Source organism: Astatotilapia calliptera, chromosome 16, assembly GCF_900246225.1.
Source record: "Astatotilapia calliptera chromosome 16, fAstCal1.2, whole genome shotgun sequence".
Classification (NCBI taxonomy): domain Eukaryota; kingdom Metazoa; phylum Chordata; class Actinopteri; order Cichliformes; family Cichlidae; genus Astatotilapia; species Astatotilapia calliptera.
Genome location: NC_039317.1, coordinates 23,153,917 through 23,173,462, shown reverse-complemented (window position 1 = coordinate 23,173,462; position 19,546 = coordinate 23,153,917). Strand labels below are relative to the sequence as shown.

General features: G+C 37.9%; 1 protein-coding gene across 4 annotated transcripts in view; it reads right to left on the bottom strand.

Moving 5' to 3' along the window:
* Positions 1 to 1,492: 1,492 nt before the first annotated feature.
* Positions 1,493 to 19,546, bottom strand: part of erbb4b (erb-b2 receptor tyrosine kinase 4b) — a 323,985-nt gene continuing 305,931 nt past the window's right edge. For 3 of the 4 annotated variants that reach the window (XM_026144460.1, XM_026144463.1, XM_026144462.1), the window contains exons 21-28: positions 16,909 to 17,064; positions 15,059 to 15,134; positions 13,362 to 13,508; positions 11,572 to 11,669; positions 10,594 to 10,764; positions 5,277 to 5,526; positions 4,388 to 4,492; positions 1,493 to 4,155 (exon numbers count right to left, since the gene is read on the bottom strand). In XM_026144460.1, the coding sequence (XP_026000245.1) occupies positions 3,485 to 4,155; positions 4,388 to 4,492; positions 5,277 to 5,526; positions 10,594 to 10,764; positions 11,572 to 11,669; positions 13,362 to 13,508; positions 15,059 to 15,134; positions 16,909 to 17,064 (1,674 nt within the window). In that variant the 3' untranslated portion in view covers positions 1,493 to 3,484. The remainder of the gene's footprint in view (positions 4,156 to 4,387; positions 4,493 to 5,276; positions 5,527 to 10,593; positions 10,765 to 11,571; positions 11,670 to 13,361; positions 13,509 to 15,058; positions 15,135 to 16,908; positions 17,065 to 19,546) is intronic. The other variant, XM_026144464.1, reaches the window with a different exon arrangement.

Sequence of the window (19,546 nt, the reverse complement as noted above, 5' to 3'; positions counted from 1 at the left end):
CATTTCTTGAATGCTAATACCTACGTTTTAACCTCGCTGCAGGATTACAACCTATTGCCTGTCGTTCAGGGTTTCTCAGCTGGTGCACTGGGTGAGATGTTGGGTAACATGATTTCCCCACAGAACAACAAGGGAAAGTGGATGAATTAGCATTCAAAAAGCTAAAAGCCCCTTGTGATGGTTGCTGGCTGAGAGCACCAGTAGGTTTTCTCGTCCACAAGATTGGCTGTATTTTCCCACAGAGAGCCATTTCAAAGCCTTACAGTGACTCTCAACTGCTGCCGCTGCACTTAGACACACAGCCATATAGTAGTCCACAAGCACTACTGCTTTTTTACGGGTAATGGTAAAAATTGACTTACATAACTGACATTAATCTGTAAAAAATATAGAGGGGGCCATTTTGCTCCATAAATTAGGACAAATAATGTATACATAAGAGTATATTCAAATGATAGTAAATCAGAATACTTGATGATTTCAGAAGTGTAAGACAGTAGATCAGATTTCTAACAGAACAAAGGCCAAAGTGATACTTAACATGATAAAATTCACTATAAAATTCACATTTCTGTTGAGATGCATTTATTATGAGTGCTCTTATTGTGGTATTGTGGGACTAATCTGTCTTCCATTATGATTACATTTCAATAGGCCTGATGTCCCTTTTTGATTTAAAAATTTGTGCCTCAGCTGGAACTCTACTGGATGATTATTATTTCCATAAAACCTGAGAGGTGGAGAAATGCTGTGCCAGGGCAACATCTGCGTTTTGAACAGAAAATCATCGGCACCGCTCATCTGAATCTGTAATATTGAGGCACAACGTTGTGTAACTGTGCTTGTGTATTCTTTCAGCACTGATACATGCACAGGGGTTAGGCAGCTTCGGCCCTCTATAATACCACACATATATATGCTGTGATATTGTAAATGTTATTAAAATTAAGTCAAGCTAATCATATCTTTCAGAGTTTAAAGGCTAGGCCACCAGTTTTATTTATGGCACTCAAGCTACTTACTGCTTACCACTCTGCATCTGAAAAAAAAAGCTGAGAAAAATATCTCTGGTGATCTCATCACTGATGCCTTAAACAAAAATGTTTGGCAGGAAATACACATTTAGGAAGAAGGAATATAAGAAGTGTTTTATGAAGCAGGCTAGAGTTGCGTCACTGGTGATGTAGCTGACATTTGTGACCCTTACTCAAAACTAAAATTGAAGATATTTGATGGTGATTCTTTTTACACCTCCTCTTATTAATCACTTTAATCCCAAAACATTAGAAGTACAAAATCTAAGCACTAGAATATCCCTTTAATCTCTTGAATGTAATAAATAAACAATCAAAAGCGATGAAGAATCCTTCAAATTAAATATTGCTACCATGTTTGTGTTTATAGCTTCTTTCCCCTTGGTGTTGGTGTCACTGTCAGCCCAAAGTGATATTCTTTACAGAATGCTTCTTTGTTAGTTAAATGCAAAAAAAAAAAAAAAGCAAAATAACCCAAAAAACTCAGGTGTTATCTCACTGTAAATGAAAGTTGGAGTGTGATGGAGAAAATTGCACGAATTGTTGCTTATAGTGAGAATAACACCAACGCAATTTGGCTGTGCCAGAGTGTTAAGTGCTAATAAATTATCAGCCCCGACCTAAATTAGGCTTCAAAGTCATTTGACGACAGATGCTAGCACTCTCCATCATAATTTAATGTGGCATCTGGCAGTACTGTATGAGTACAGCAAGCTAGCCATCAGTAGATTTAGTGATAACTTACAATGTCAAACACCAAGACAGAAAATGTCCCTTTTTTTTTTTAAAACTTGTTACAGGGTAATAATGTAGCTGACCCTTGCTTTAGCTATCTTACAGCTAAGAGTAAGGGCAGATAGTGACTTTCTTAGTTTTCTCTTTTTATTACATACAACAGTATTAACACAGAGTGGTAAAAAAAAAAAACTCCTATAGGTGTTCTTTTCCTTTTTTGTTGCTTGTGTCTGTCTGGCGATGACATGTAATTGGCTTATTTCCAGCCATGGAGAGTTTTCCTTTTTCTGTCATCTCCAGAACGTTCTTTCGTGGCTGCATTACTGTGCTGTTCACCCCATCCCTTTATTGATCAAATACAGTACATTGTCAGACAAGTTGAGGAAATAAACAGGTCCCTGATGGATTAACAAACAAAGACAGACAAACAAAAAAATACCCCCGCTATACTCTGATAAAGATTTTAAAATACCGTCTTTCCCCCTCAGTTTGTGTTTCTCCAGAAACATGTTGTTGTACCTCTTAAAAGATTTGTCCATTCTTAAGCACCGGTTCCACTGAAATAAAATCTCTTCTACTGCAGTTACCAATGTTTTAGTCAGTCACATGAGCTCATGAAGGTAACATTGAACTGTGCGGTTTGTTCGCTACTCGGACTAGATTGGTAAAGATGAGGAACAGCATGGAAAATTACAGTGGAATTTAAAGGGTCATCTTGTGAGCAGTCAACCTTCTAATCCAAACTTGCCGTGGCAACAATGTGTCAAATGCTGCTCAATCAGGTACCAGGTGATATCACAGCTGTGGCGGTATGTACCGTCCTGTTGGCCCGTTTTAGTGCTGTAACTCTGGCTGCCATTATCGACATTATCTTTTTCAAGTACAAGGTCTAATGTTGTTTCTCCTTCAGAACATATTTCAAGTGGCGGCAGACTTATCTGTCAGTGTGCATGTATGAAATAATGTGTGGTTATTGTAGGTGTATCAAGCCTACAGGCATGTTAACGTGTTTCAGGTATGATTTGAAATATGTGTGTGATAAATGTCTGAATTTCATTACTGGTGCAGTGAAACGTAAAAGTCAAAGCAGCATGACGGCAGGCATGCAGGCCACATCTGGGGTTTTCAGCATGACTGCAGGTTTGCTGGTAAGTCATGACACAACTCTATGTGCATGGACATTTGATTGACTGCACCCAAGCAATAGCAGTTGTGTGAATAGTACAATGTGTGCATCTAGCTGGATGGAAAATGTGCCAAAGGGACAGTGAACAATGATTTAAGGGTGTATAAAGAAAGACATGTAAGGTCATGGAAATAACCGTGCTGGGGCTAACCACAGTTTATTTTTTCCTCCTCTTTTCATCTTTGATTGTGTTAATATTATTTATGTGCAATTTTGATTCTAAAAAAACTGGACTTTTTCTTTTCCAGGACAGAATACACCACAAAGAGATGTCTGTGTTTGCTTTAGGGGCCAAGGACAAAGTAACAAAAGAGGCCGTTAGTGAATGTTGTTATAGTTTTGTCATAGAAAATGCAAAACCAGTGAGTGAGAATACAAGATTAGCAGACATGACAAAGAGAAGTGTTAAGGAAAGGTGAAAGAAGAACCCAGTTTGAGAAGAACAGCATGGAAACGTGAGGACTGTTTACTGTCCATTCATCCCCACCCATACCCCTCTATTCATCGCTAATGTGCTACAGGTGGGTCACTACACCACAGTGTTCCTCTGTCTGTATGGAGGGGGTGGCAATACATTGCCTGTTTTCATAGCAGCCTCTGACAAGTATTCCTGGTTTTCAGCCACAGCAGGGCGAATGCGTCCATTCTGGCGGTAGAAGAAGCGTGTGCTGCAGTCCTGCAGGTACTCAGGGTTGTGCAGTGAGGACTTGGGAGGGAGACTGTGCTGCCAGTATTCAGGATTGTCAAAAGTGGCTTTCTTGCCTTTCTTATCAAACATAATGGTGCCGCTGGTGATGCCTGAGTGCAGAGCGTGTCCTGAATGCCCCGAATGCAGGGTGTGTGATGGATACGATGGGTGGGGGAGGTGGCCAGGGGGTACCACATATCCAGTGGAGGAGATGGTGTGGCTTGATGTTGGTGGGTTGACTGTCTGCAGTACTGATTGTGCAACAGAGGATCCGGAGCCAGAGATGGAGACTGTGCCAGCCAATCCATTCTTGGCCCCAGTGTTGAGGAGGGTATTCAGGTACAGTGGCTCGTTGACATACTCATCATCACCATGAGTGGATTGACTTTTGGGGGCAGCAGTGGCTCCAGCCAAATGCAGAGTGTGGCAGCTAGCTCCATCAATCACTGTGTGGGCATCTCCATTCCTACGCCGTGTGACAAAGGGGTTTTCCTCTACAGGGATGAGATAATCTGGAAACAAAAAGGGGATATTAGCATTAGCTAAGGTCTCTACAGTTCTGTTATTGAATGTTCTAAGTTATAGTGTACATATCAGATGCTTTCAAACCCTTAAAAGAACTGGGTACACATTTAATATATTATTTTAGATAAGTACTGTATCACAACACAAACTATGTCATTTAGCTCATTTTTTCCAAACATTTAGAAATTTGATGAAGACATTCAAAACTGTCAGAGTAACCTGAATTGCTCTTGTCTCTCATGGCATTGCCTTTTGCTCCTCGCTCTGATAAAAGACCAGTGGGATCGGCGCTGTAACGCTGTCCATTACTGTCCTCACCTCCGCCTTGCAAGAGGAAAGGAAGCAAGAGAGAGTTTTAAAGTATGCTACTATGAAAACCTTATGTCAAGATCCATATATATTTTCTAATAAACTACGAGGCAGAGCTATAACTGTAGCCAAGTAACTTTAATTTGGGTGATTTAGGGATGACATCTTTATTTTTCATGGGCTGACCGTACAGTACATGGATTCCGATTAGTGCTCGAACGCAGCCATTACCAATATGTTACACTCTTCTCTTTCACTTCTTACTTCTCCAATGAAGTGACATTATAGACACGCTTGCATTGTTAAACTCACTTTACCTACCCAAACAAATATTGGCAGCAAGCATAAAGGGAAAACGTAGAAAAGAATAACTTGAGTCACAATGTCAACAAATAATTCAGGACATTTTCTCTGTTCCGATCTCACCTATCTTGTCTACTGTGACATGACATTTTTGTCACTGTGTCACTGGCTATGGCGTCACCTTGTGGTACATTCAGGCTCAGTGACTGAAAATAAAATGAGGGCTGATTTTGTTTCGCGAATCCTCTCTTTACATATTATAATCAAACCAGATTTTAAAATAAATAAACTGTACCAAAGAATTCTTAGGATATGTCATTAAGTTTCAGTTTATTCATGTAGAGTTTGGTAATGTTTACAAAAACACAAAACATAATGACTCTATGCTTGATATTTGTTTTCAATTTACTGGTATGAGCAACCCAAAGTATTTTTCAGAGTCCCTCAATTGAATTTAATCCCATGACCGCTGCTTTTGAATGTCATTCTACTTTACCTTGCACTGTGGTGAGAGTTGAGCCAGCCTCAAGGGTGCTTGACCTTGGGGATGCCTGTTTTCTCAGAGTGCCATTACAGCGGGGGTCATCCTGGCTACCACGGCCAAATCCACCAACTATTTTTCCTCCTGAGGCAAGTTCCTGTGGAGCGAGGCAGCTTCCAGTAACAGGGGGACCAGAGATCACTCTCGGCACGGCAGCCAGCATATCCTCCATGCTGAAACTGGGATCCTGACAGCCAAATTGGTTCTGTGTAGAAGTAAATGAGAGAAAGGGTTCAGTTAGGATAGTAGGAATGTGAGACTGAATTCAAAGAAAATCAGTTTACTAAGACAGATATACGATGAGAGATTAATGGCAAATTGTGTTTAAAATCTAAAATCTAATGTCGAAGTCAATGAACTTTAAGTTCATTACCTTCAAGGGGAAACTGTTTCTATTCCAATCTTTTGTCTACAAACTAGTTTGATTTTCTGGTGTGGTACAAGTACAAAAGCAAAAAAAAAAAAACAATATAAAAAGTACAACAAAAAAAGTAAGACAAAGACTATTGTAAAAGTGACAATTGAAGTACTTTGTACTATTGTCCATCTGCAATATTAAAATGTGACAGGCAGGGGAGACAAACAGCAGTGCCAAACAATGATATGGCAGCATGACTGCCAAGTACAATTAAAAGGATTTTAATTAAAAGGCTCCATGCAGCAAGTCTTTAAGTAGCCATATCAGAAATGTCATGCTGTGTGCATTTGTGTCTACACTAATGACAAAAAAGGGCTTTTATGAACCTCAGCAAGTGCTTTACTCGGTTTATCTTTTCTCCCCCATATTTTCAGCAAGTTTTATTTTTTTAAAATTTTTTATTAACTTATCCTCAGGTTAATGCTGAGTCGTCTGTGATCTTACGGCAACAGTATATGGAATTTATTTCCCTTAAAGTGGACCTCTGGCTATTTACCTTATTTAATACTAAAAAATTGTTATAATAGTGGATGAAACATGGCTAAATTACCAGATAATGAGGTCAGCATATGATTAATAAACATTTTGAAAAATTTGGGATGCTGTGTAAAATGTAAATTAAAACAGAATGCAATGATCTGCATATCTCATGAACATATACTTTATTCAGAACCAAACCTGCATCAAATATTTAAACTGGGAAAACGTATCATTTTAAGAAAAGTAAGTACACGGCGATGTTTACAGGATCCCCTCGCTGTAAATTTCTGGGAACAGAAAATATAAGTTGCTGAACTTTTGGGGGAGGCATGCTGTCCCATTCTTTTTATCTCTCTCATATATATATACTACAGCTGTTCAACAGTCCTAGGTCTTCTTTGTGTTTGTATTTTTTGATTCACCACACGCCAAATGCTTTTAGCTGGTGAAAGCTCTGAACTACATACAGAACTGCATGCATACAAGCTGTTCCCTTTGTCCAAAGGATGTGGGTTCCGTGTTTTCCAAAAGAATTTCAAATATTGATTTGCGTTCTGCCTTGTTTCAGTCCACCTTAAAAAAAGCTTTGATATGGCTTCTTTGCATGATAGAGCTTTTACCTGCATTTCTGAATAGCACAGCAAACTGTGTACACAGTCGTGAAAGTGTTTCTGAGCCATGGATGGATTTCTATGAGTCTGACCTATTTTTAATTTGCAGTGCATTAAGGGCACAAAGATCACGAGCATGATCCAATATCGATTTTCATTCTTGTCCCATGTGCACATGTCCACATCCAAGAGATTTCTCAAGATCCTTTTTATCCTTTTAATGATCTTATATACTGTAGATGAAGAATAATTCACCGTCTTTAACATTGTTCCTTCAAGAACATTATTATGAAATTGTTCCACAATTTTTAGATGCACTTTTTCCCCCCAGATTGATGAACCTGTGTCCACCTTTACTTCTAAGAAACTCTGCCTCCCTGAGATATTCTATTTATACATAATCATGTTATTGACCTGTAGTCAGTTAATTTAATTCATTGCAAAATGGTCCTCCAACTGTTTCTTTTTAATATTGCTCACTTTTCCAGCTTTTTATTCCCTCATCTAAACGTTTTTTGAGATGTTATTAATACTTTTCATAAAATAGCAAAAAGTCTCAGTTTAAACATTTGCCTTTTCTTTATCCTTCTGTAAATGAAATATGGTTTATGAGATTAGTAAATTATTGCAACTTTTTTCATTTAGATTTTATAAAGTGTCCCAACTTTTTCAGAATTGGGTTTGTATCTAAGATACAAATGGCTTCATACTCTAAATGCCCAGTTTCCAACAATTTCTTTTTTCTTTTGGGTCTATATGGTGTCACACAGAGACAGGTACATACTGATGGAGAGATCCATAATACGCTCATCACAGGCACACATCTCACCCAGTGAACTGTTTGTTTACCATACCCAAATCAGTAGAAATCTGCCTTAAAAGATCAGTGTCCTTAAAGCGGGAGAAGCTTAGATTCCTTTTTTCAGACAGATGGTGAATTGAGGAGTTTTATCAAAGTACATTGTAGCAGAAAATTATTTTGAACTATGGAAAATAATTTAGTGAAGTCCACAAATACAAATCTAAAGCAGGAAATGAGCATACTTCTTTACAAGCTTACTAAGTTATTCCAATAAAGTTTTTACTGAGTGCCCAGTTACTGATGACATCTGACTCTTGTCGCACAGTCATGTAAATCTTTTTTGTTTCCTTTTTTTTTGTTAACTTAGAGATCGGAGTAATGCGATTATTAGCAAATAGGAGCTTTAAACAAAACTGTGCCTACTGCTATATTTTGTCCAAACCTTTGCTTGAAATCTCAGGAACTTCAAAGGGCAGAATTGAGGGGCATTCTCATTTTCTGTATGCAACAGCATCGTTCTTTTTTCCTGATATATTACATGTGGAGTCTTCCCCAGTTTCTCATCTAGTGCTCTACATTATAAGCCAGAAGCAATTAGTTGAGGCCTTAGAGCTCATGCTGTTTTCTCATTACAGTGTAACTGCAGGTATATCTACTAAATTTCCCTCTTTCAATCCTCATTTATACCTATCACTCATCAAAAAATAAAAAACAAAATCAATCACTAACCTTAACACAAATATAAAACTGTGGAGTTTCTTTAAATCATATTCAAACACATGCACAGCTGTATTACTTTGTACCCTGAAGATGAACAGAGACTTAATCCAGTGTGAAGTAAAATATTAACTATTACTTGAAGAGTCAAGTAAAGTGCCCCGTTCACCTTTTTATCAAAGCACAAGCTTTTGGCATCGCTTTAAACCAAATAGTTTTTAATCTTAGCATGCATTTTCATAATGACATTTCGGAGTATGGTGGCAATGTCTGTTTAAGTGAGTGCAGAACAAATTTCTTCCAGTTATGAGTCACAATAATAGAGTGAAATATGGCTGTATAAGTAAGTGTTTTAATAATCAAGCTCATTACAATAATCAACCTATTTGAAATTGAATGCAAATAACTTCATAATAATTTAAACTAAAAAGAAAGGCCCACTAGTGGAAGAAAAGTATAGGCAATAGTAGGGAACAGCAGGGGGATTGTAAATATATATACAGATCAGGCAAATACATAATCATTCACTCTCTGAAATGCACTAAAACAGGTTTGAGACATATCTCTCATTGGCATTCAGTGGGTATTTTTATTCTGACATAAACACAGGGGGATTTTGGAATAGAAAATGTTTGAATTCTGGCTGTGTGACTGGTGCTGTGATAGATTTAAGTCCAAAGAGAGACTATGAACATTTGAACAGTCCAAGAACTGAGAAGATCTAGCTGTAAACTCCAATTCAGAAGAAGGCAATTACAACAGTTACACAAAGGAGAAAGACGAAGGAAAACAGAAAGAGAATTGGACAGCAAGAGACAGATGGGAGTGAACGCGAGAAAGCTGTGTGAGTGCAGTTTTAAGGCCTCAGTCTTTTGTGCTTGAACAGAATAGTCCTGCATTGCACTGAGAAAACCATTCCCATATCACTTTAGAATGCATCTAAATGATTTGAGTACTTTTGCTATATTGTCCCATTTTTCATCTTTCAACCAGCCACACTGCTACTATGCTTAGAAAGAACTGGTAATAAGAGATGGTAATCCAGAGACCATGTCAAATTAAAAGATAAGAAACAAATTTAATGAAAAAAGTAAAAGAAAAACACACAAATTAAAACTTAAGTTCATTAAAGAAGTAATAACAAAAATAATGAAAAAGGGTTGGGCCACCAGTCTTCCTTACAGTGTTAATGAAGGGATTCACTTGGAAAACACAAACTGGCTTACCTAGGTTATTGCAAGAGGTTTCGAACTTTATGACTTTACAGTTTATCATTTAATAGATTTAATCTTGTGTACAATGTTAATAAGTTATTTAAAAATATTCCAGCTAAATATTTTTGTAGGAAAATCTGTGGACATCAACAACAGTACAGTGAACTGAAAACTACACTAAAATATTGGGTTAGATGTCTAGAATGTAGAAAACCATTATGACTAATGGCAGTTGGCACCTCCTATTACCACTGTTACTTCTAGCTTAAAATTCTGATAAAAACAGAGCAACAAGAACAAATTAATTGTTGAGTGAGTACATCAAAAACAGTTAAAATCAATAGCCCATCCAGCTTGACAATGACTACATTAGAAGGGCTAATGCAATCACATGTTCAACCAGCTGGCTAACCAGATCTGTCATCTTTTTAAAGCTCTATTTAGATATTTTACATAGACAAGAGCAAGTCATTTAAGAACTCTATTTGCTCTTATCACCACTGCCAGCTGGGTATACACAGAAGAAAATTAGTTGAACATTTTATGCACGCTTGATATTGTGAAGGCGTGTGAACCTACACCATAATCCATAGCCTTTTCTTAAGCCTATTGCACCATTGTGGTTCTGCCAGGGCCACTACAAAACCTAAAACTAATTATTAAGTGAAATCAACGCAGAACAAAGTCTGAAACAGGAGACAAACCGTGAGTTGTTGGCTGGCAAACTTGTGATTTACTTCACCACCACCACCCTTCTAGCCTCCAAATGTGGACTTAATCTCTCTTGTCACAGCACAGATGCCAGTGGCATCTGCCAGAATAGCAGTATTTGACATGCTAAGATGAAAACATGCTGTTAAGTCTAAGCTATTTTTAAAAATTCCTCCAAGTTTAAACAATCTATTTCTACCGCAAAACACATTGTGCAGTCACATTGCATAATGATCCACCTTAATAACACAATGTAAGTATATCTTCAGTATTTCTTCCACATATTGAACATTGTATTAGGGCGCTTGAAATAAAATACCTTGTTGGAGTCCATCCTTGTGCGGGGAGTGTATGCCAGTGGGGGGATGTTGAAGGAGTGGGGCACCAAGTACTCCTCAGCATCCATCAGGTCATCTAGTTCCTCCTCATCCAAGAGGCTCTGGAAGAACTTGCTGTCACTGGGGCTGGGGAGCTTCATGCGATCATCACCCTGAGTAAAGTTTGATTCAGTTCAATTCAGTTTTATTTATATAATGCTAAATCACAACAATGGCCTCAGTGCATTTTATATTGTAAGATACAAAGTCTACAATAAAACTGAGAAAATCCCAACAATCCAAAAAAACAAAAAACAAAAACCCACTATTAGCAACAGTGGGATTGAAAAACTCCCTTTTAACAGGAAGAAACCTCCGGTAGAACCAAACTCAGGGAGGGGCGGCCATCTGCTGTCACCAGTTGGAAGTGAGGGGAGGGAGAAAAACATTTATTGACGATAAAGCAACAAGTTAAGTCAGACTGTGGTTTGGGGCCTTGTCATTGGCAGATCCATCTGATACTTTTGAGAAAGGCTGATATGCAGAGAAACAAGAAAGGGAGGGTGGGGCACAGAAACCACAACAAATGTGTATGGGGTGGAAGTAGACATTAATAGATATATTATCAGACGGAGAGTGTTTGGAGTGAGGTCCAGCTTGTTATTCTGATAACACATTAGCTATTATTTTTAACACTTTTATAGCCTCTGCAGCTTATATTTTACTGAAGTTAATTTGAAAATATCAGAATAACAAGTGTGATAATGTCAGATTTGTTTCATGACTGTTTTACTTGTGTTACTTAGAGAAACCTTTTTTGAATGAGCACTTATTTTAACACAACATAAGCAAAATCCATGTTTTTTTTCTTTTACAAAGAAATGGGAAACAGAAAAACTCTCTATATGAAAAACTGACACAGTAACCGAAGACACACTATAAAGATAACATACATATTCCGATACCATCAATTTACCTACCTGGATGACCAGATATCTTTGGGGATCTCGAGCCATTCGAGTGAACTCGGCAGCCAGCTCCTTGAACTTGGGTCGACTGTCTGCATCAATCATCCAGCCTGAAAGGCATTTCTTTATTATATATTTAACAATATGATGTTCCAAATAAAAATAACGTGTGTGTGGGGTGGAGATGCCATCTATACATCTTATTGATGTGTATAACTTTCCCAGTCAACATTCAATTTGAGGCTTCATCTATCCCCATCAGGATCCTGTTTTTTGTTCCTGTGTAAATTTACTGTTACCCCATTTAACTATTAGGAACAATGTGTTGAGAAGGTGTCAGTGGAGATTTGGCAGTGCAGTTGAGTGGTCTTCCTACTTTGGTGTCAAGGGTAATGCCTCCATAGACTGAGGCTTTGGATTAAAGGCTACATAATAATGCACAATAATTAGACTTTGATATCATCTTTCAAGCATTATTTTTTGACATGCAGCTATCTCTACAAAGTGAATAATTCATTGTGAACGGGTATTTATACGTAAAGTGATAAATTGAAATTATTCTGAACTTATTTCCTGACTGGTCGATATGGTAGGTTAAATCTATCATGATGGTGGTTTCAATTGCACTCAAAGCAGCTCTGTATTACACCATTATGCTATTAAGTGGTGGTGATAGTGGAGTCTGGTGTGTTTGCTCGTGTATTGATGGGGCAGATGTGGTGGATTATCCCTGGGCCAACTGTGGTGGGAAGGTCTGGGTAACAAAAAACTGTAGCTAACCTGTGAAAGCTTGACATCAATCACATGACATGAAAACAGGCCATATTCCCCTACTTCTTAAGATTTTTGAAGATTTCATTTTTAAACCATTTTCCAGAATGCATTGTTTCATAATGATTAATTACATGAGTTTAAATTAAGTTCTCTTCTTTATTCAAATATAAATACTGTTTCATCGCTATAATGGCCATATGGAGCTATGTGCTCTTCTGCCAGTTTCCATGTGAACATGATGATATAATGCCAAAGCAATCATGTGGTCTGGCCTTGAGTACAGGCTGACTAGGTAAAGGATGGTTAAATGTGGCTTTAGATGTGAATACATAAATACATACACAAGCCATTTCAAATGTAAAATTGATTATCTTTTGTCTTGGTGCATAGCGTCTATTATTATTGCCAGTAAAGCAGAGGATAGTGAAATTAGTTAAAGCTTCAGAAGTACACTGAGCACATGAGCCTTTTCAGCATGTGCAGTGTTGCAGAAAGAAGTCAGATAAGAGGCAGGTGATAGTAACCTCTCCCTGCTGTGTCTGTGTCCACTTGCCAGATTGGCGCAGGTTGAGGGTGACCGTAAAAGCCAAGGTGACAGAAACGGCCAGAGGCTGAACCTTGGAGAGCAGTAGAGAAGGCTGAAGTGGTGCTGGCACCCAGTCTTTGTCCTGTCAGCAGTGGCCAGAGGGTATAGTGCCACCTGTGACCCCAGTGCCTGACAGTATAACAGCAGTGGCTGACCACTAAGGCCAACCTGTTCATGCTTAGCAGTCCTCTAAAATTTTATACAAGTATGATCAATTAAAAGAAAACAGGTGGGCTAAACTGTAGAACCGCAATCTACCGATTACCAAATGTTTTCTGAACATGTTTTCTATTCAAAACTAGCTAGCATGTTTCCTCATCGCTCTCAGTTTAACATGGTAGAAGCAGTAATTATTAATTCTGATTTATTTGATTTGTTGCATTTGATTTTAGTTTATTAAAGAGAGTTTCTGTTCTTCTGGTTACTTTGAGATTTTACTTACATTTGACCATGACCATGTAAACATCAATGGTGCAGATGGGTGGTTGAGGAAGACGCTCTCCCTTCTCTAACAGATCTGGGATATCTCTTGTAGAAATCCCATCATATGGCTTCCCTCCAAAGGTCATCAGCTCCCAAATGGTTACACCTGAAAGATGTAGGAGTAGTGATATATGAGCACAGAGGCAGACAGATTAAGTAAGGAGAGACAAAAAGATAATTACAAAAACAAGAACAAGTAGAAAGTTGAAAGCCCAAATTCACTAAGTAAGTGGAAATAGGAAAACAAAAATAAATGTTCCTTTTCTTTTAGAGTAAGGAAGCACAAGTGCACTTTGAAATCTTTTTCATTTAATGAAACAGACATTTGAAAAAGAGATGTCTTAAGAAAACAGTAAATGTTGTTTTACCAATAAGTCTCAGTCTCAAGCAAATTACATAAATAAATGACAGGAAAACATAGGCGTGACTCTGCTTTTAACCACCTTGCTACAGTGTCGCATTGTAAGCTATGGGTAAGATCTTTGTCAGACAGGTATGCAGAAATGACAAGGCTTGGATAAAAGCAACACCTTGTGCAAAGACTCATGATGTGACCAATAACAGTTTTATGCTTCCTTGTGCAAACTACACTCAAGTGTCCCCAAATTATTCCCTTATTCGCCGCAATTTTTTACAGATTGCAAAACCCACCAATCAGCCAGGTCTGGTCTGTTCTAATTAGCCACCAAGGAAAAAATCAACCATTCAAATGGTTCTTGATTCTTGTGAAACTAAAAAGATGAGTTAAAAATAATGTTCAGGATTTTATTAATCACAATTTACTTCACATTACACTACATGTATATGAGTTCAAAGTAAAGTGTCCATCCACTGTCTATTCACTGTCTCTTGGCTGCTCTTAGCGTTTTAAATGGACAGGGAAGAGTCGGAGCCAAGCTCTCAGCAGGAGCATGATCTCACCCTCTTTCCTCTCATGGTCCTTCTGTCCTCTCCCTCACAGCCTTGTACCTTCAATAGTTTTCTCCCACTACATGTATTTTGATGTAACTGTCTGTAAATAATGAATAAAACCAAGAATATGAAGATGGCCTTGAACACATTCTACCTCATGCACCCTTTTTCTATTCCCCTCTTTATTTCTTGTCACACACACAAGTCTTATTTTATTTTTTCCTTTGTCTGCAAATTCCTGCTAGACTGTCAGCGGTTGAGCAACTAAACTAGGCACACAGGTACACTTTAAAGGGCCTCGAATGCTCTTAGTGACATCTGATATTACGATGGCATCATGTTACCTAACAATCACCCACCACTGGCTAAAATAACCATTTGCAGTATTTATGTACCTAAAGCACCATACTAAAATATTCTATTGCTTAATTTCGGGACCGTAACATGTAATTTATATCTACAAAAGTTGAATTACACATCTGATACATTATGCTGCCATATGCTGCCTAGCAACTGACATTGTTGTTTCTAGTATATTGATGGCAACATGACAATAAAGTAGTAAGAAACAATAAAACTTTTTGCAAAACAGGTGATAAGAATCTGTGCTTTATTAAAATTGTGGCCATTTTTTTTAATTTCAGCTTTTCTATTTACATTTCATTGGATGAAGGTCAACCAGTGCCTTTGTTATCAATAAAATTATATAGAAAACTGTCATTGTTATATTCAAAGGACACTTACCATAACTCCAAACGTCACTCTGATGAGTAAACTTCCTGTAATGAATACACTCAAGGGCCATCCATTTGATGGGCATCTGTTAATAAAAGCAGAGATGTTAGTACCCTTATACTTAAGGAAAACTCTAATTTTCCATGTGTTTTTATACTAAATATCAGCTAGTTGGGTGTTGACAGTGATAATGGACCATTTTGGCAAAGATACATCAACAACACTGGTGATATGCAGCTTAACACTATAATTAGATATGAAATTCTATTTATTACAGCGATGGAAACTGAGAGGAGGGGCTATGGAAGATCAGAATTTGTCTTTCACTCAGCTGAGGGGAAAATACTACAGTGATCGTCACTGATATAAACCGTGTTGGAGACACTGGAAAGAGACGAAGAGAGAGGGATGAAAAAGACTTTCTTGAGTAAAGAGGTTTTGAAAACAAAATACAAAAGCGGCAAAGGATAAACAAAGATTAGAAGAGGTCAGAACTCAGTGTAAGTACAGCCTCAAGGATATATTTGTTTACTATGTTTACAGGGTTTTGAAATCCCCAAAGGTAAATAACACGGTCCAGTAGAGCAGAATACCATTTCACTCCAGTGAAACTGTCCTTTGTGATGGGCTAAGTTCTTCTTGTAGAATATGAAACCCTCATTAATGTTAATGTGTATCGCTGTCTTTTACAAAATGTCAGCCGTAAGGTTCAAAATGGTTATTTATTAATATTGTATCTCCTAAACCAACACTTTATTCAACAAATAACTGAGGTAGATGGGCCCTTATTACAAGTTCAAGTGATCATACCGGACCAATTGCAAAAGTAACAAAAAGCACTAACATGATGGTTACTGCAGCCTGTACACACTCCAACATTCAAACTGCATTTTTCATTTAAATGTTAAGGAAAGAATTATAAAGCAGACGTTTTTGGCACGTTTCTGGTTCAAATGCAAATGAAACTGAGATTTTTAAATGAAAGCTTTTGCATTATTCTCGTTCACTTTCCTGACAGTCAGAAGAGAAGAGACAGTCAGTCTATACAGAGCAGAAGCCAGCAGCAGATTAGTTTAGCTTAAATGCCTGATCTGGGTCTTTTTGAAGATAACAGGCAATCAGGCAATCAGCACCTCAAAAACTCACTACATAGTAGCTATTTGAGCTTAAAAAAACCAAAACAAAGCAAAGTTTCGGATCCCTTTTAAAATGACTCTCCTTCCTAGCTGTCACCATCTCAAGTAACATTATCTTCACTTCACCTGCCTCTCCTCTCCTCCGCTAAGAGTGTGCCTGCTTTACTCTGCTCTGTGTGTGACACATATAGGGGAGCAGATGAAGAGCACAAAAGACACAAGGAAAATGTGAAACAAAGAGCAAAGGAGAGGAACAAACAAACAGTGGAGACTTCAGACCAAAGAAAAAAAAATAGCCCATATAAACAACACAAGTCTTCAACTTCATACATTCAAATGTTGCTAATGTTAGATCGACCTTATTCACAATCACAAGCTCTGATAACTTCAGCCCATTCAGCTATGAAAACATAGTTATTAATTTATGTTTTTTGAGGCTATAATTTCGTACACTGCACTTCCAAGGTGAACATGTTCAGCGGTGGCATTGATGGCTTGTTTTGCTTGCGAAACAGTCTTCTACGATTTAAAAACTCATTGTTCTCTCTAGAGCAAAAGAAGGCTTCCCAGCCAGGAAATTGTTTAATGTTTGCTTTCCATGGCAGTGTGTGGCAGTGATCATCAACTCAGATTCTCAGAAGGAAATTAAATGTCTATTTACCCCCCAAAATTAACCAAATTTCATTATTTGACAATGTTTCTAAAGGAGATGTCACGATTTACCTTTCCTCCATCAGCATTATATTCTTTTTCATTGACATCCAACAGGCGAGCCAGCCCAAAGTCAGTGATCTTGATGTGGTTGGGAGATTTGACCAGGACATTTCGGGCTGCCAAATCCCTGTGGACGAGCCTACGCTCCTCTAGATACATCATTCCCTGCAACACAACAGATGCACATAAAGACAATATTTCCCTCCAAGTTCATTTGCAACAACATACATGATACTGCTGTCTATAAATCAAATGCATGCAAGTTAAGATCACCATATGTTGTCATCATTATCACTATCAAGTCAACGTTAGAATTTTTCTAATTATTTATATCAGCATCATTAAAACCACTTTGATATTTTTAGATTTATAATTCCCATCAATCAACAACTAGACTGTAGAAAAGCCCCCGTAACTGCCAAATGCTTGGCAATGCAATCAAAGGCAGTATCCATAAGCATGTTTTCAATTAAAACAGGACTCATAGGAGCAAGAATGTTGGAGTAAAACACTTCCATCTGTATATTTACTTAACAATTAGGAAACCAACCCTGTGCTCTGTCTTTACAACTGATATGCTTTAGAAAAAAACCCAACAAAACAAACTCTCAAAACATTTTACTGTTGCAGTTTTAGGTTAATAGGTTAATATTTTAAATCCCAATTTTAATGTCACTGGGATGTTTTCCCCATTTTTTTTGTGCTTAATAAAAACAAAACAAAAAAACAATTACAAGAAAACAAAAAAACATCATTACCATGTGTAGAGAGGCACGTGTGCACAAACATGTGCACCGGTAAAGAGGATATCAGAATTTGCATCATTACAAAAGCAGAAAGGCAACCTCAGCGTGAAGCAAAATGCCAGCCATGTCCTAAAGCTACAATATAATATCTCCATAAAGCTGTGTAAAGGCTTTTCACTTTCTACACCTTGTGCAGCACATCTTGAGCCTACACTGCCTATTGTGCATCACTGCTAGAGTGGACTTGAAGAGACAGAAAAATAGGGGAAAACTATTTCAAATTGGACAAGCAATAATGTAAGCCACTTTGTTTGAAGTGGTGAGAAGACAGAGAAAACGAGGCCTTATTTGAAGCCATAACAAATTGGATTTAGCTGGAATGGGCTGGAATGAAACGAGAAGTAGGAGCAGGAGGAGAGTAGAGGGATGGAGATAGGTGGGGTTGAGCTACACCAGTCTAAGAGGTGAGATAACATTCATACAGTTGTAAGGCTATGATCACACTGCCTCGTTTGGCTTAATCTCAGGAGCGAACAGGTGCTTTTAGCATACCTGCACATATACATACAAACCCATATGCACCTGTAGACATGAATATGACATAATATTGCTTTCATAAGACGCTGACATAATAAATCATTCTCATGAGCAGATAATTCTATTACAGTACATGTCCATCCAGCTATTCACTGCAGCGCAGTACAGGAACAAGTTCAATAACTGCATATGTGGGACTATATCACCATGCACCTACATCTGCCCTTAAAATTAAGGGCAGGAGGTGAAGTTATTTCACTTCATGAAAAGTATAATGATTTGTGCCAATCAAAAAAAATCACATAAATTGCTGTGGAGACTGAGATTCATAACTGTTGTAGGTAGCACCTCAATGAAGTAATCAAACATATCATACATAAACATACTATTACAGTACAACAGAGTGCATTCTTTGTTTTGGCTATTATATCAGAATGAATCAGTATCTCTCAGATTTGCATGGTCAGATTGTACAAATGAGTGCTTATTTATGAGCTTTAGCGTTAATGACTTTTACTACTGGCTCTAAGCTCAACAAGCACTTGTAAGGCAAATTTAAGCTCTGCTCTTATAGCCAGTGCTGCCAGTTTGGGAATATGTTAGGAGATTAATGTGCCCAATCGCTGAGACTGTGACTAATGGAAACTATGCAACTCGAGCAATGTACTTGTATTTAAACTTTTTTCTTGTAAAACATACGGCATGACTAATGTGCAGGTTTTTGCTATTTACATGAGCAATCTAATGATGTCTGATTCCACTCTGTGCCAGAGCTAAAAAAAAATTACAGTAACAATGAGGATCCATGAGCTGATATGTTATGATGTACCATATGCTCAAAAGCAGAATTTACATTAAAAGCAGAAACGCTGATATACACTAAGGGGATGATTATTAAATTTCAAACATGCCAACGTGTGATTTTCAGTGTCTATGAGAGTGTCTATTCTTTTCCCCACAGTGTTGTGCCAACTTTTGCAAGCATACCTTGCCCAAAATGCTGCAGAAGGGGTAGAATTGAAAATGGACAAAGGCCAAGCTGGTCATTGCCCATGGCTCATCGAGTCTGTGTGTATGTCAATGTATACACTGCCAGGTTTCTGACAGATTCTTATTTGTACATAAATCGCACCCAGTAATCTCCTCAATTTTCGAGACAATTAAGCAGCGGAGAGAGAATGGATGGTTTGGCAACCCATGAATTTTAATTTGCCAGCACGATGAGATTGAGAGGGGGAGGTGATGGTGTGTGTGCAGAGTGGGAAGTGGCTGCAGACGTGCGTAAGGAACAAACTTTTTTTTCTTTTTCTACTCGGTTGCTCTCATTTACTGGCCTCCCATGTGGACATGATGAGAACAACTCA